Consider the following 15,899-nt stretch of genomic DNA (forward strand, 5'->3'; position numbering starts at 1 on the left):
GGCACATGGGTAGGACTGTTTATCCCTCTGGAGTTACTTATTTTCTATGAAGAATGCTAGAAAAGTTTTGCTTGCTTAAGATACTTTCCCCATGGAAATCACCAGCTTTGTTTCTACACTTGCTTTCACTCTAAACCTGCCCAGACAGCCTCAGCAGCACTTTTAAGGTCCAGCCTGCAGTACCTCCACTGGACTATGGGTCATGTCATCCCTAACACAATTACAACTCGCATGGCTTGCGCTGTACCTGCACAGCACACTGCTGGCATCAAGCACCCACCCTTCCCTGTTGCACATTGACCAGACCAAGGTTCAGGGAATTTTATCTCAAAGGATATCAAATCACCCGTTTTGCCACCAGTTGTCAGACCTCACCTAGTTGCTCCTGTGCTCAGACTAATTGTGTTGGCTAGAACAGACACTTCAGCGAGCCATCTGGTTTGGGTCTAAAGACATAAGGCAATGGGATAATCCTTGGCTTTCGCCAACGTGCACCGTTTCAGCTTGTCTGACTACAAGTAATCTTGACCAGCTACCACAAAGTCCCATCTGCACATCAAGATAAATGTGACATCAGCCAGGAGGTGACCTTGGACTGCCACCTCCTAGTGCTGCATTCCTCCTTGTGGTGCTGCTAACCGGTGATAGCTGTGCTACGTGTGGGACAAACTGTGTTCAGAGCTACTCACCTCACTGACTGCTTTACAACTGACCTCCCCTGACTTCAGGGTTACAGGCAACAATCACAGAATCACAGAATCACAGAATAACCAGGTTGGAAGAGACCCACCGGATCATCGAGTCCAACCATTCCTATCAAACACTAAACCATTCCCCTTAGCACCTCATCTACCCGTGCCTTAAACACCTCCAGGGAAGGAAACTCAACCACCTCCCTGGGCAGCCTGTTCCAGTGCCCAATGACCCTTTCTGTAAAGAATTTTTTCCTAACGTCTAGCCTAAACCTCCCCTGGCAGAGCTTGAGGCCATTCCCTCTTGTCCTTACCTGAGGGAGAACCATGGCACTTGCACCCAGAGGACCAGTGCCAGGATTTGTGTGCCCAGCTTGTGAGTGCAGCAGGCAAACACCAGGGCCTGGATGCATTCTCTCTGCTCTGCACCAGTACTTGGGCATCTCATATGAGGTGTAGCAACTGAGTATAGGACTAAAGGGAGCAGAGCTCTCCTGACTGAGGCAACTGCAGAAGAGCTCAGCAGCTACAGACATGCTGCCCAGGGAACCATGGCACAGACACAGTTTGTTGGGAATGACTTCATGATTTGCTCAGGGATTAAATACTTCCTTGTTTAATAACCTAATGATTTGGGCTAGTTTCATGCTGGACTGTTGGAAAGTTCACTGCCTGGAATCATTAGCCAGGCCTCGTATAAAGGGCTTCCCCCAGCTGTCAGCCAAGTGAGCTGTCCTCATGTTCGGGTCCCCCGGCGGGTGGCTCTTGGCACTACCTTCTTCTGAAGGGCTTTATTGTTCATGCGTGTGCCTGAGGCTTTACGCTCTGGGGGCTTCTTCACCACATCTTGTTTGAGCTGGAAATGCACCTGGAGAAAGAATAAAAATAGCTGTGTAACAGCACGTGTGCGCTCTGCTGGCTCAGGGCTCTGCAGGACCTGTCTCTGCCACTAGCCTTCGGAGCTGATTCTTGGGCCAAGACAAGCAACAAGGGGCCTCAGCCAGAGTTACGATACAATGGGAACTCAGTGCTTAAATTAGCTGGAAACTTTTTCTTTTCCTGTGGAAAACGTTGTACCAACAGTTACATTTCTTATTCAGAGAGTTGTTCCGGAGGCAATGCGATGTTCTCCTATTGTTTGGAAGATGAGCTGTGAAAGGTAAGGGACTGGGCTAAGCTCTTGCTTCATCTTTTCTCACCAGGGAGTAAAGAATTAAATATTTAATTCACAGAATATTTTAGGACAGACAGCCTCTTTTTAATTGTGTTTTGTTTGATGAATCCTGCTTACTCAGTCTTTCAGCAACCAGTGTTTCCAGTAGATCTGGGCAAAAAAACTCCAGGAAAGAAATTTCCATCCACTATAGCCATGCAAGCATGTACAGAGGAAGAAGGGGACAAGGAAGGTGCGGGACACAGCATCGTATAAAAGGGGAATAGGGAGGCCATACAGAAAGGTGAAACAGGAATGGGGCTGTGTGGGCCTCCTGGTGGAGGGATGGGGTGAGCAGTGGGTAGAGGAGGTGCTGCAGGGGCAGAGTGACATAGAGGCAAGAGGGCCGCTGCAAGGGGAGATCTGCACAGATCAGACCATCAGGGAACAAACCAGTCTTCTACAGTAGCATGGTAAGAGGAATATCTATTTTAAAAGGAAGGCAAAGTGCTGAGTGCTTAACCTAGCAAAACAAAGGCTAGGACTGGGCTTGACAGCTCTCTATAAATACATCAGAGAATAAATACCAGGGAAGAAGAGAGGCTATTTAAAGCACAACATTGGCATAAGAACAAATAGGGATAAACTAACCATAAATAAATTTAGGACGAAAATTAGAAGGTTTCTAATCCTGAGAAAAGGGCAGCTCTGGAAGAACTTCAGAGGTTGGGTGGGATGGGATGAAGAGATGGAGGGTGGGAGAACCACTGTAGTGTATTTACGACAGAGCCTGACCAGGGTACATGCACCGAAGCAAGTGATGTGCCAGGATGCCACAGCTGGGGGGTTCTTGTCAGCCCTCAGAGCAGGCTGCATCTGCAGTCCATCTATGTTCAACAAGGCAACAGCAGGGGCAGGGATCACCACCCACTGTTTTTATAACCAATTTCTAGTTGTCCGGTCTGCCCTCAGAATAGGGCTGTAGGGGACATGCTGTTCTCATGTCCCCTACATGTGGGTTTCACTTCATCTCTCAAAGGTGCTCAGCTGTTCTTTGTTGGCAACCAGTTCCCCTCTGGCTTGGGTGCTTGGCAGGAAGAAGGGCAGACCTCAGCCTCTTGCTATGAATTTGATAATGTGTTTGGTTCCAGGCAGGATGGAAATGATAGCAGAGCACTTGAAACCCACAGAGTCAGGGGGATAATAGAGACTTGGAACAGGTGCTGCCTCCATGTTATAGGGAGCGTTTACCTATATCTTGGAGAGTGGGGAGAATGGAGGGAGAACTAAACAGCAGCAGCCCCAGCCAGTCAGGGGCTACCCCCACAGCCAAGAGGCAGAAGGGACACAAGAGATGGCACGGCAGCCCAGTGCAGCTGTGAGCCTTCAGTAAGGAATCAAGGGACACGTGGCACTGCCTTCACCCTGTCCCTCTCTGTGAGCTGCAGTGAGTCCCATGACTGCCAAAGCAGATAAACGCAGCCATTGGCAATGCTCTACATCCCATCTCCTTTTTGTACTGCTCACTAGACATCCCCTGCTGTGTTTCTTTCTCCCTGGGGTGGTGACATTTGGAGTCACCCTGGTGAACGTGCAGCCTGACTCACCAATGAAGGTGCAGCTGGGCCCACTGTTGTTGTCACTGTCTGGGGCTGGTACCCCTCTGCAGAGGCTGTGACAGTGTAAGTGCCAGGCAGCAGCAGCCGGAAATAATCCCCCATATCACCTGGAACACAAGATGGGAAAAGAAAGCACTTAGGATGCACAGGGAGCAAAACAAATGGTATTTCAGTGGCTCTTGCTGATTGTACTTCCATTAGAACGTGTAGCCCTCAAAACCTAGGCAGTTTTTAGCCTTTCTTCCAGATCTGCTGGCTACTCTAAGGCTGGATCCACATTGGTAGACTGCATGTGACATCTCAGTGCCACTGAGCAGAGGTCACCCTGCACGTAAACACCAAATGAAAGGGGTGGGTACAGCAGTGTTGGCTGTGCCTGAGCAAGAGGCCGTGAATCTGAGCGCTTGCCAGTCAGATGACAGCAGACCTAAGGGCAATCACAGCTCCAGTCTGATTCCTTATGCATAACACAATTCTTATCATATACAATTTTGCCATGTTTGGGTTATTAGTGGGTTTTAATTACTCAGATGCTTCCCTGCTTGATTCTGTCTGCATAAAGAAGCCCCAGGAGCACTTTGGGGGACTGGGTGTTGTGCATTTAGGGACAGGGGATTGCCAACAATACAGCACATCATGGACTACTTAAGACAATTTGAGTATATTCCCATCTATGGAACTGAATGGGTATTGCAAATCTGAGAAATCATTACAGGCAGCCTGTGTCACTTTAGCTTAAGTGGGACTAATTGCTATGAGTGAGATGCATATGAGTCAGAGGCTCCCAGTGGAAAAGAGAGAGGGTGGCTGGCACATCAGAGGGGATAATTTTGTCCCTCTGTTCAGTCCTGGCAAGGCTGCATTTGGATACCATGTCCAGTTTTGGTGATCCTAGGTCAAAAGAGGTGTGGGGGAACCAGAGCACCTAACCCACAGGGAGACCTCAGGCCCCACAAGGAGACCTGGGCAGGCTCAGCCTGGCTGGGAGGATGTGGAGGGGGATCTGCTTGCACCTGGAAGCTACTTGAAGGGCAGCTAAAAAGATGATGGAGCCAAACTCCTCTCAGCAGTGCCAGGCAATAGAACAGGGGGCAGCAACCACTTGACATGGCAGCTTGGGAGCTTGAGGGTGGATGAGGGAGCACAGCTTCACCATGAAGGTGGTGCAACCCTGGGACAGGACATCAGAGAGGCTGTGAAATCTCCATCCTTGGGGGTCAGTGAGAATCAGCTGGAGGGAATGATGGCTGATCAGAACCAATGTTGGGGACAATCCTGCTCCAAGCAGGAGGTTGGACAGAATACCTCAGAGAGCTTTTGCAGCCAGCACCTCTGTGACTCTATGATCTCTTGCACACTCCCCTTTCCTATGTAGGCTAGTATGGTAAGCGCCAAATATTAGAGTGTTATTGGGTCTAGAAGTAATTTTGATGATTTCGTAGTCCAACCAGTCTAAACGGAGAAGGGTGTTTAGGAAAAGCAGGTTAAAAACAGCCAGCAAGGGAGAAACCACCACAAGCTGGATGAACTAAAGCAGCACTTCATTTTCAGTCTAAATTTGTCTGGCTTTAACTTTCAGCCTTTCATCTTGTTCTGCCACTGTGTCTTTGCTAGCAACTTTTTCAACTCCATGTAGATACTTAGATACTTCAGTAGATTACTTCCTCAGTCTTCTCTCTAGTTACATACAAACGCATTTTCTCCTTTCTTTTGGATAAAATCAGAGCTGACTTTCTGAAGTCTTTCACAATAAGGTTTGTATTCCAGTTCTCGCCTCTTTCTTTCCTAAGTTTTCTTAAGCCTTCCTTGGTCCAGCATGGACACTCAGTCATTGTGGACTGCTCAATCCTCACAGCCAGTGGTTTTTGGAAGCAAACCGCTCTGGCCACATATATTATAGCCTCGCCTGCTAACCCCCTCCCACATACCCTACAGGCTCTATCCAAAAAGGGGCAGCATGCAAGGGGACCAACAACCCACCAGAGGTGATGTCATGGCTGATTCCCTGGACAGAAATCACTGCTCCTGCAATGCCGTTGTTGTTCTCGTCTGACACCATGCCTTTGATGCCCTGGTGAACCTGCAGGGAGGGAGACAGACTGCTGGGCCAAGGACCCTCCTTTGCCCAAGTGGGTATTCCTGAGTACTGGAGGAGGGTGGAGTTTTGAGGACAACCTCATCTTTTTCCATATCCTTGGATCTCCTGTCCTCCCAGCAGAACCAATCTAGGACACAACAACCTTCCCAAAGCCCACCAGCATCCAACGAGCTCCATGACTGCCTCCTTTCCACCCCTGTGCTCCCAGGTCCTATTGGTCCCCTGCCACCAGGCGTGGGGTCCATGGAGGTCTGCGGGAGAAGAGTGTAGGTCCCAGGACTGCACCCTTACCTCTTCAATGAATGCAACAAGGGCCTCACGGTTGGCCATCCACTGTCTCTCCAGGTCCTCCTCGGGGGGAAACTTATTGCAGCTCAGCTCCAGAGTGATTTCAAAGCAGTTGGTGTAGAGGTAGTTGAAGTCCTGCATGCCTGGAAGAAAAGAAGAGTCCATGGCCAGGGGACTGCAAGGCTCCCTTCCCTCTAGCCAGTCAAGGGAGATGATTGTCCCACTCCACTCCGCACTAGTGTGGCCCCACCTTGAGTATGATGTGCAGTTTTGGGCACCACAATATAAGGGTATAAAGCTACTGGCGATTGTCCAGAGTAGGCTAAAAAGTTGGCGAAAGGTTTAGAGGGGAAGCTGTATGAGGAGTGGCTAAAGCCACTTGGCCTGTTCAGCATGGAGAAGAGAGGAGGAGGGGAGACCTCATTGCAGTCTACAGCTTCCTCACAAGGGAAGGAGGAGGAGCAGGCACTGATCACTCTCTGGTGTCCGATGATAGGACCTAAGGGAATGGCAGGAAGATGTGCCAGGGGTGGTTTAGGAAGAATATTAGGAAAAAAGGTTGGTGGAGCACCGAAACAGGCTCCCCAGGGAAGCAGTCACAGCACCAAGCCTGACAATATTCAAGAACCATTCAGACAACGCCCTCAGACACATGGTGTGAATTTTGGAGATGTCCTATGCAGGGTCAGGAGTTGTACTCAATGATCCTTGTGGGTCCCTCCCAACTCAGAACATTCTGTGTCCCAGACATCCTGGCCCATGCCTATCTTCTAACAGAACCGTCTTGCTCTCTCTCTTTGCTCCACAGGTGCTGCCTCCTCCCTCCATCACGGCACAATTAGAGCCGCCTTCTCCCATGCAGCCCCCTCCCCTGTGACTGCCCGACTCCCTCCTTCAGTCAGATCACTCACCGCTCTGCTTTCAGTGGGAGGTTTGCAACGACAGGGGCTATTATGTCCCTTTAGTTGCTCTCCAATCTTTTTTCTAGCCTAATTCACTGATTTTCAGTTTCTTTGTTACGCCTTTTTTAATCAGATTTTTCAGGAGCCAGCAGCTACAATAAATGTCTTCCCTTTGGTCACAGTTTTGGGTCTTGATGGAGTTATGCCGTGGCATTTTCAAATACGCTAACAGATTGCCTTCATTCAGCAGCACACAGCAGGTCTCTGTGGACCTCAGCTACTTTTATGGCTCTCTCCCAAGCCACTTCCAGTCTTTCAAGCCAGTTCTCAGTCTGAAATGCATACACCGGAATGGTGTCTAGCAATAGGCACAGCACTATTACCACAGCCCTGACCCAACCCATCCTGTCCTCAAGTTTCTTGTCTTTCTCTTCACCTCTCTTGAGCTCAACACCTTGCTGACAGTGGTGTGCACCAGCCCAGCCCTTACCTTTGCTGAGTGAGTACCAGGATGCCCCATTTGTGATGCCATCAGCAAAGTAGTCCCCACAGTTCCAGCCACGGTGCATCCAGCCATGGGCATACGAGTAGGTCTTGGCCAGCTAGAGAGAGAGCAGCCATTGGTCAGTGCTCCAGCAGTGGGTGGCTCTGGGCAAACACCCCCGCTCCTGCACAGACTTCACTGGGGAACATGGGAGGGAAGTCAGAGAAGAGAAATCTCATGCATTTTACTGCTCTGAAATACAACATGAGGTGTCCAGGACCTCTATAAAGTGTAGGCAGATGAAGGTGGAGGAGGAAGAGCAGAAATCTGTCACGTTGGAGGTTTGCTGATGGCACAGACGGCTCCAGCCCTGCTCCTGCTGAGATAAGGGGGAGCGGAGGGCAGTAGCCCCACACAGGGGCACCCAGCCCCATCAGTGCTGGTCCCCACACAGCAAATGGCACTAACAGGGAGAGCAGATGTGCAAGGAAAACTAACCAGTATCAGTCTTGAATCAAATACCATATATATCAGGGGAATTTGTATTAGGAAAGAGTTTGGGCAACTTCTGTTTCGGCAACTGCTTGTTTATTGCCCTTATTAAGATCACTGCTTATTTTTAGACAGGAAGGCAGAGCTGAAATCGGGACACTGCATGTAAAACTTGTCCTCTGCGTGAGACAGTTTAAGAGAGACCACTGTTTGCATTTTCTAATGAAAACTCTATACCCTTGTATTATGGTCCAGATGCCGGTGTAACCTCATTCTGCCAGCAGTAAAACAGCTATTTCCCTACATTTCTGACTCTTGAGGCTATGTAGGTATCATCAGCCAATGCCCCAGACTGCAGCCTCTCTACATCTGGGTCCAAGTGCAGCCCTGATCCCAGCAGGTCCTGGCAAGCCCCTGCACAGCCTCTGCTTCCAGAGGAGGCTGAACTCCAGCTCAGACTTATTTTTCTCATTAGCTGTTCTAGCACAGACTTGCTTTTTCTTGTGGTGGGTATTCCCTAATGGCAGCAGTGACTGAAGGCATGGATTTCTGGGACATTTTCACAATGGAGAAAAAACACAGGCGTCAGCTAGTGCCAGCAGGAACAGCAGCACATACTGATACAGTCCTTGATGTCTGTTTGTGCTCTTTTTGTTGCATTCCTTATTCTTCACTACCCAGAAGATCCTGCTGGGCATCCACCTCCCTTATCCTCCTCTCAGTAGATACCCCCAGACTGATTCTGCCACCTCTCTAGGAAAAAAAACCTTTATGCATCCTATGACAGTGAAGCAAAGCTGGGGACAGGCTCCAGCTCTTGACGAGTACAGTGGTACTGAGAACACTGGTGATACTGGGGTTATGGGTAACCCAAGCACAGCATCAATGAGGAAGGGTCTTCTGAGGGTGAAGTCTGGCCTGTGTGGTGGGACTGGCTGGCTGTGGGACTGCCCTGACCTAGCTCACAAGCCAGCGGCTGGCAGATATACCATAGTGTGCTGCTGGTTATTTCCAACAGGTTTCTTGGTTTGGCCTCTGCATGGGGCAGTGACCCAGAGACTCCCAGCGAGCTCTCACATGCTGCACCCTGGCAGAGCCGTGGGAATGCCACCACCCACCAGGACCCCACTCACCTTCTGAAACAACTTGTCATCAGGCGTAGGAGTGTTGACTGTACGTCGGTGGCTCCTGAACCGCTGGTCGTGAGACTTGTCATAGGGGTAATTTGCCACCACTGCTCCACCATGCAGATTGGCTGAGAGCACAAAGTTGTAGCTGCCAATCCACTGGATCACAGCCAAAGTCTCCGGCTCCACCTGTGAGAAGAGGGATGGGGACAGGCAAAATTGCTCAGCCACTTCTGGGCTGGCTGCTGCTCCAGGCCAGGCTGCAGCACAATCGGTCACCTCAGACCCTGCCCCACAACATGCCTGCTTCAGCCCTTGCAGCTGCCTCGGTCCCCACCGCCCACCCTTATGTGCATGGCTGGCTCCTCTGCTGCATACCCCGTGTCACAGTTACATTTACTGAGCCACCTTTGAAGATGCTGTAGCCCTCGCAACATCCCAGACTGCTACCTGGTTTTTCCAGTTGTCAGGCAGTGGGATGTGGTGATTTGGCCCATTGATTTCCCCGCTATAGTACATGAACGTGTTGAGGTCAGGGAAGTTGCGGTTCAAGTCCACTCCGTTGGCATTGTTCCTCCCTGTCAAATACCCATTGCTATCCGGGCCCTGTGGGTAAAAGATGCATCACAGGGGTGAGAACAAGGTGGGTCCAGGCAGGCTGGGTGTCACAGCAGCAGGGATCAACTGTTTGAATGGCTCTTTGGTGGCTTTTAAGTCACTACACATGTGTTATTGCTGGCAGGAGAATAAAGAGTATTGGTACTGACAAGGAAAGTCAATAACAATATCTTCATTTTCCAGGATCACAGAGAAAGGCACAAGCCAAATAAACAATTTGTCTCAACTGAAAGAGACAAAAATAAAATACCTCCCAAAGGTCTAGCGGTACAACAGAACGAGTGAGGTTTTGGAGGAGGACTAAAGAACTTCTCCCTGCCCCATCCCTTACGTCTCTGTCTGCTCATGACAGCGGCATTCAGCTGCCAATTCCCTAGCTTGAGGCAGGGGTTTTGCAGTGACCCTCCTGTGACAAGTAACTCCTGGGGAGAGTAAGGCAGGTGTAAAAAGCCTCCTCCATCACCTGCCAGGGCCACCTGGAACAGGATACACAGCATGAGCCCTTGGCATAGGAGCTGAACAGCAGCAGTGTCAGTTAGAGGAGACACATTTGGCAAGGCATAGAAAGGGAAGATGTCCCCTCCTCATAGGTCGGGTAAAAGGGATTCTGCAGGGATTTGAAGGGCTTTCTGCCCCTACCCGGCTGGAGGAGGTGATCGCTGCCCGGTACCTGCTTGGCAGCCACTTCGTACCCATCGGGGTTCATGGAGGGCATGATGTGGATGCGTGTGTCGTGGATGAGGTGGGTGATCCGCTGGTTGCCCCGGCGGTACTCCTCGCACAGGAACTCGGAGAGCTGCAGCAGCAGCTCACGACCCAGTACCTCATTGCCATGCATGTTCCCGACATACTTGAACTCTGGCTCCACTGGAGAGAACAACAGAGAATGAAACCATCAGACAGGACTGGGACATGAAGGAAGAGCCAATTCCTGCTGCAGGGAGCCTGGACAAACCCAAAGCCTCCCCAGTAAATGGGGAGAATAGATCTTACCCTTGGAAAATGCAAACCTCGGCAAGGGAGAGTGGCATGACTTCTATGGGGCCTCCCAGCTCTATGGTGGGTGGCAGGGGAGAGGACAGACCATTTCTCCCACCTCTGCCCTTTGTGGTTTGCTCTCAGTGCCTCTCACTAGCATGGCAAATTCCTGGCTCTGCATGCTTTAAGGAGCCTTTCATTACTCTGCAGGATAAAATCAGTCCCTGGCTTGCAGACATCATTCTTCAATGGAAGAGCCTGGTCACCTCTGGCTGCTGCCTGTCAGCTCCTGACTCTTGTGCTAGTGGGAGGCCTCGGCAATTTTTCCTCTCCCACCCCTTCACCTGCCTCCCACGAAAAGGTTTAGGGGCTTCCTCACCTTCAAGGGACAGGGACAAGACCCTGGAGAAACCCTCAGTTGCTGAGTTGAATACAGATCGAACTGCTCCTTGGGCAGCTTCCTTATGAGAAAACCAGCTCTTGCTACTGATTTTTCTAAAATAGGTCTTGACATACAGATTTAGAGACTGCAGGCAGACAGAGCCTAGAGCAGGACTCACTGCTTTGCTGAAGGAGAGGGCAGCACATGCGAGGAATGGGTTAGATTTTCCCAGAGGTGCTTTTAAAGCAGTTACTTGTGGGAAAACAGAATGTCCCATTGCAGGCTGAAGTCAGCAGCGGTAGAATGAGAGATACCAGGGGAATTTGGTTAAAAAGGGAGGCTGACTTTCACACGAAAGGGTCGGGGAAAACAGGGTGTTACAAATGTCAGCTTGCCAGAGCTCGAGACTGCCATTGCACCATGAGTCTTCCAGCCACCAGCAGTGGTCAGACTCACAGCCCCGCTCCTATGCATGGTGTCTGTCAGGATCCCTGCGGCAAAATCACCGCAGCTCCATGCATCAGACATTTGCTGCTTCCAAAATCCCCCATGCGCCTTTACTGTGTGGGGATGAGACACTGCTTCTGGATACACTGAAGACAGATTCTAAAAAAATATCATTTTTTTGTCAAAAGATGTTGCTTTTCCATATCTTTTGATCACAGCACCTCAGCAGAGGACACCACAGGTGGGCAACATGTTTTGACCTGGTTAGACCTCAGGAGGCACAAGAACTGATTTAATTAGGTAATCCAGTTATAAAAACTATAAAAATGTCCTGGGGATATGAGCAGCCTTTATTTTAAAAAAATAGGATCTCAGCAGGGATTCTCCTCTGCTTTGTTCAAGCCTGCGGCACCACTTGTTGGCCCTTTTCAATATGCAGACCCCTCAACATCATCCACGTGGCCACAAAAGCCCTAATTACTGCACATAAGCCCACTGACTCTAGGCTTACTTTTTTTGGAATTACTTTCTATGGCTGAGTGCAGAGATTCCCGAAGTCTTTATGCTACATGCTGAAAGTGCCAGCCTGAGGGTGGCCTGTGCTACAAAAGCAGGGTCACAGGTCCGTGCTGCCCTCCTGGGGCACGTTTGATCTTGATCACCTCCTATGACCCTTCCAGCTGCTCTCCAGCAGTTCTACAGGTATAAAATCTACCAGTGTGTTGCCAGTGGCCTTTGCTCACTCCTTGCTTTGAACCAGCTCCCGGTGTGCAGCGGAGGTGCCTGAGGTGTTCTCAGTGCCATGCAGGTTTCCCTGTACCAAATGGGACTGGAAGCCTCCATCCCACCTCCTGGCACCACTGAGGGCAATGCTCAGGGCTGCAGGAGGGGAACACAGGGTACAGGGGAGTTTAGGGGGGCTGCTGCACTGTGGGTGGTGCAGGTATGGGTCGTGCTCGCCCCTGCAGCACTACAGGCAGTGTTCCATGTGACTAGGCTGCCAAGACTCATCAGCCCCTGTGTTTAACTGCATCATCAAGTGAGCCAGGGTTTGAAAAGGCAAAAGATCCTGCAAAAAGTAGGCAGATCTCTGTCTGCACCTGTGGCCCAGGGCTATAAGGTGGGGAAGCAAGAGCGTGCACAGCCCAGGCCGGGAGAGCCGGATGGTCCTCTCGGTCCCCCACGGGCACCGTCTGCCAGCAAGGTCTGGCTCAGTGGCGTCTCTGCGCTGTACAGGCAGCAGCTCCGGGGCTGCTGCTGCCGCCGAGGCTCCACAGGCCACGTGGCAGCAGGTAGAGACACCCCAGACCTGCCTGGCTCAGGGGCTGCACAGCCCAGCAACCGCCCTGCCAGGGTCCCTCGCTCTCTCCCCGCCTTGCTTTGGGGTCTGGAGGAGAAAACGGCTTAACTCTTTCCTCCTGTCACCATCCAGCAGCAAAGGGTGGAGGTTGGGCTGAGCCTCTGCCTGCCTGCAAAAAGCTGTGTTTTAGGAGAGAGAGGGTGGCAGGGCAGCTGGGGTGCAGGTTCGGGTTCTTGTGTTAGCTTGTGCTGAAAAATTGGAGCTTCATCCAAAGTACGCGCCTGGGCCACGCTGCAGCCCACACAAGCACAATGCACCCATGTGGGCTTTGTGTGTGTGTCCCTGGGCTGGATATGGAGTCCGTAGGCTGGATATGGGGTCCCCTCCACAGCCGGGACTCCTGCCTGGAAAGGGAGATAACCCCCACTCTCTGCCCTGACAGTGCCGTATGGCAGGGAGTGCATCCACAAAGCCCTGTCTCTCCAAACTGCCATCCCCGTCCCCTCATCCTTGTGGGTCCCTGACCCTCCATTCTTATGGGCCCCCATACTTATGGGTTTCTGTCCCCCCATACTTAAGGGTCTCCAACCACCTTACTTATGGGCCCCTGTCCCCTCATTCTTATGGGTCACCGTCCCCCCACACCTACAGGTCTCTGTTCCCCCATACTTACGGGTCTTTAACTGCCTTACTTATGGGTCCCCGTCCTCCTATCCTTACAAGTCCCTGTCCCCCCATACTTAGGGGTCTCTGTCCCCCCAATCCTTATGGGTCCCTGTGCCCCTCATTCTTACAGGTCCCCGTCACCCCACGCTTACGGGTCTCCGTCCGCCCATACTTACGGGTCTCCAACCACATTACTTATGGGTCCCCGTGCCCCCATTCTTACTAGTCCCCGTCTTCCTATCCTTACAGGTCCCTGTCCCCCCACACTTACGGGTCTCCAACCCCCTTACTTATGGGTCTCTATCCCCCATCGTTACGGGTCCCCGACCCCCACACTTACAGGGCTCGTGGATGCCCGGGTAGTCGCTGAACTCCAGCACGTAGAGGTGCCGGCCCTCGACGCTGCGGCCGATGCTGTAGATGCGGGTGACGTAGGGGCACTGGCTCTGCACGCGGAACAGGGCCTGCACCATCTCCTCGTAGCGGTGGTGGAGGAAGCTGAGGGCGGCCGCCCCCTCGAGCAGGAGCAGCGCTCCCGCCAGGGACCGCAGCCACCGCGCCATCCTCTGCCGCGCCCCCCGCTCGCCCTCCCCGCCCGCGGCTTAAAGTGCAAACTCCAACCAGCTCTTTCCAGTTCCCGAGCGCCAGCCCCCCCTGCACCTGCGGGCGGCGGGGCGAACCGGGGCCCCGCGGCGAGAAGCGCTCTGTCCGCCGGCGGCACCGGCGGAGCCTCCCCCGCCCCTTCCCCCGCCGCCCCGGCTCACTTATTAACCGGACGGCAAACAGGCTGCTGCCGCCGCAGGAGCGATGGAAAACTGGCCGCCGAGGGCGTCGGGGCTGCCAAGCTGGCGGCGGAGCCCGAGCCGAGCCCTCGGTGGGGCAGGAGGCGAGGCGGGCGCTGGGGCCGGCGGCGGGGCAGCCCCGGTGCCCGCAGCCCCGCTCTCTCCCCGGGCCCCGCAGCCGCGCCGGCTCTCCGGCCCCATCTCCTGGGGAAGCGGAGGGAGGCAGCGCGGCTCCCGCGGCTCCCGGGATGCGCGCCCGCAGAGCTCGGCCGGGATCGGGGAACGAACGCTGCGGGGCCGGGGTCGTGTGCGGAGCGGGGTCCAGGCGGCAGAGAGAGCTCGGAGAGCTGGGGCTGCCCCGCTGCGCGCTGCGAGCTCTGGCAGGCACCGGGCGACTAGCAGCGGCGGAGAATGCTTTGCCGTCTGTTAATGAACAGAGCTGCAGACCGGCTCTGGATCTAGGGGAAGCTGGTTCCTCGCCACCCCTCTGCCACATCCAGCTTAGCCCCAGCAGGCAGCGGTCCCCCCAGACCCTCTGCTCTGCCCGCAAACAGGAGCAGCTCGGGGAGGCGGCTACGAGACTGTTGAGGCGCTGGGACAGGTTGCCCAGAGAAGTCGGGGATGTGCCATCCCTGGAAGTGTTCAGCGCTGGGTGAGGCTTTGAGCAACCTAGTCTAGTGGAAGGTGTCCCTGCTCCTGGGAGTGGGGTTGGAACTGGATGATCTTTAAGGTCTCTTCCAGCCCAAACCGTTCAATCATTCTGTGAAAACTCTAGCAGCTTAGCAGCTGTGATAGGGATCTTTATTAGTTCATCCCTGACCCAGAGCCCAAACGTGAGTACGAGCAGCTTAAAATTCTACAGTCATGCCTGGACACGTGAGGAGAAAGCCTCCCTTTGCTAGCATGAGCATGCTCGGCTACTCTGTCTAGGCCACCCTGGAAAGGAGCTGCTGCTGCCAGGAGCAATGGGCTTCTCGGGGTACTCAGAGCCATGCTAAACATCTGCCTTCCCTTCAGCCTCAAGGTAGATCCACGCTGCATTGTTGTAACCCCTGTGACAAGGGTTGCTCTAGCTGCCTCTTTCCCTAGCAAAACAACCTCCGCTGGTGCTGCCCAGCACCTCACTGCTTTCCCACCTGTCCTCCTCATCCATGTGGGCTGCTGACCACCTTTCTGCCTCAGTTTCCCAGGAAAAGCAGAGTTAAAAGCCAAGAACTCCCTGTTTATAGCCTCTAGCTTGAACAATGCAGGCTGGTGGGCAAAGCACACAGCTTGTCTGCTCCTGGCTTGGCTTACTCAGTCTTTCCCGCTTTCAACTTTCTTCTACCCCAGCCCCACCATACTGGTCCTCTCTCTCTTTGTCCCTGTGTCTTCTTGGACTCCTGCCCCAACTGCACAGCATCCTCTCAATTTTGGCCCCTTTAAAAAAAAAAAAAGTAGTAGAAGTCCTGGTTTTACACAAATATCTTTTGAAGACATGACCAGAACAACGACAACAAAAAAGAGTATCACACATATATAAAGACATCTTAATAATAGCTATCTTTAATTAATAGCTTAATTAATACCTTCTCCCAGTTAAGCTCCATCCCACCACAACCCTACTTGTAAGTCAGTCTTGGAGCAGCACACATTGAGGAGCAGGAATGGCATTGCATCCATCTTTGATCAGGAAACAAGAAATAGAAACAGTGTGGAGGTGCCAGCTACTCCCAGAAAGTTTTTTCCTTTAGAAAATTAAGGAAAAGTAGCTGAAGTGGTGGAGCATGGGTATGGCAAGCATGGGTAAGGCAGGGCAGCTTGTATCTCTTCAGCAAAACTTGTCTGGTGGTATTTTGTGGAGCTGGTGGCTCATGCAGTGGTGGGAAATG

The 15,899-nt window shown here is 52.4% G+C and overlaps 1 protein-coding gene across 1 annotated transcript; it reads right to left on the reverse strand.

The window, feature by feature from the left end:
• Positions 1 to 1,278: 1,278 nt before the first annotated feature.
• Positions 1,279 to 13,949, reverse strand: CPN1 (carboxypeptidase N subunit 1). Its single transcript, XM_069863952.1, has 9 exons — positions 13,587 to 13,949; positions 10,144 to 10,340; positions 9,306 to 9,461; positions 8,862 to 9,044; positions 7,243 to 7,354; positions 5,854 to 5,993; positions 5,445 to 5,544; positions 3,453 to 3,571; positions 1,279 to 1,560 (listed from the first exon to the last, which is right to left on the reverse strand). Exons 1-9 carry the CDS (start codon positions 13,807 to 13,809, stop codon positions 1,429 to 1,431), a joined length of 1,362 nt encoding a protein of 453 aa, XP_069720053.1. The 5' UTR covers positions 13,810 to 13,949; the 3' UTR covers positions 1,279 to 1,428.
• Positions 13,950 to 15,899: the final 1,950 nt, after the last annotated feature.

The sequence above is a fragment of the Phaenicophaeus curvirostris genome, chromosome 9, assembly GCF_032191515.1.
Source record: "Phaenicophaeus curvirostris isolate KB17595 chromosome 9, BPBGC_Pcur_1.0, whole genome shotgun sequence".
Lineage (NCBI taxonomy): Eukaryota > Metazoa > Chordata > Aves > Cuculiformes > Cuculidae > Phaenicophaeus > Phaenicophaeus curvirostris.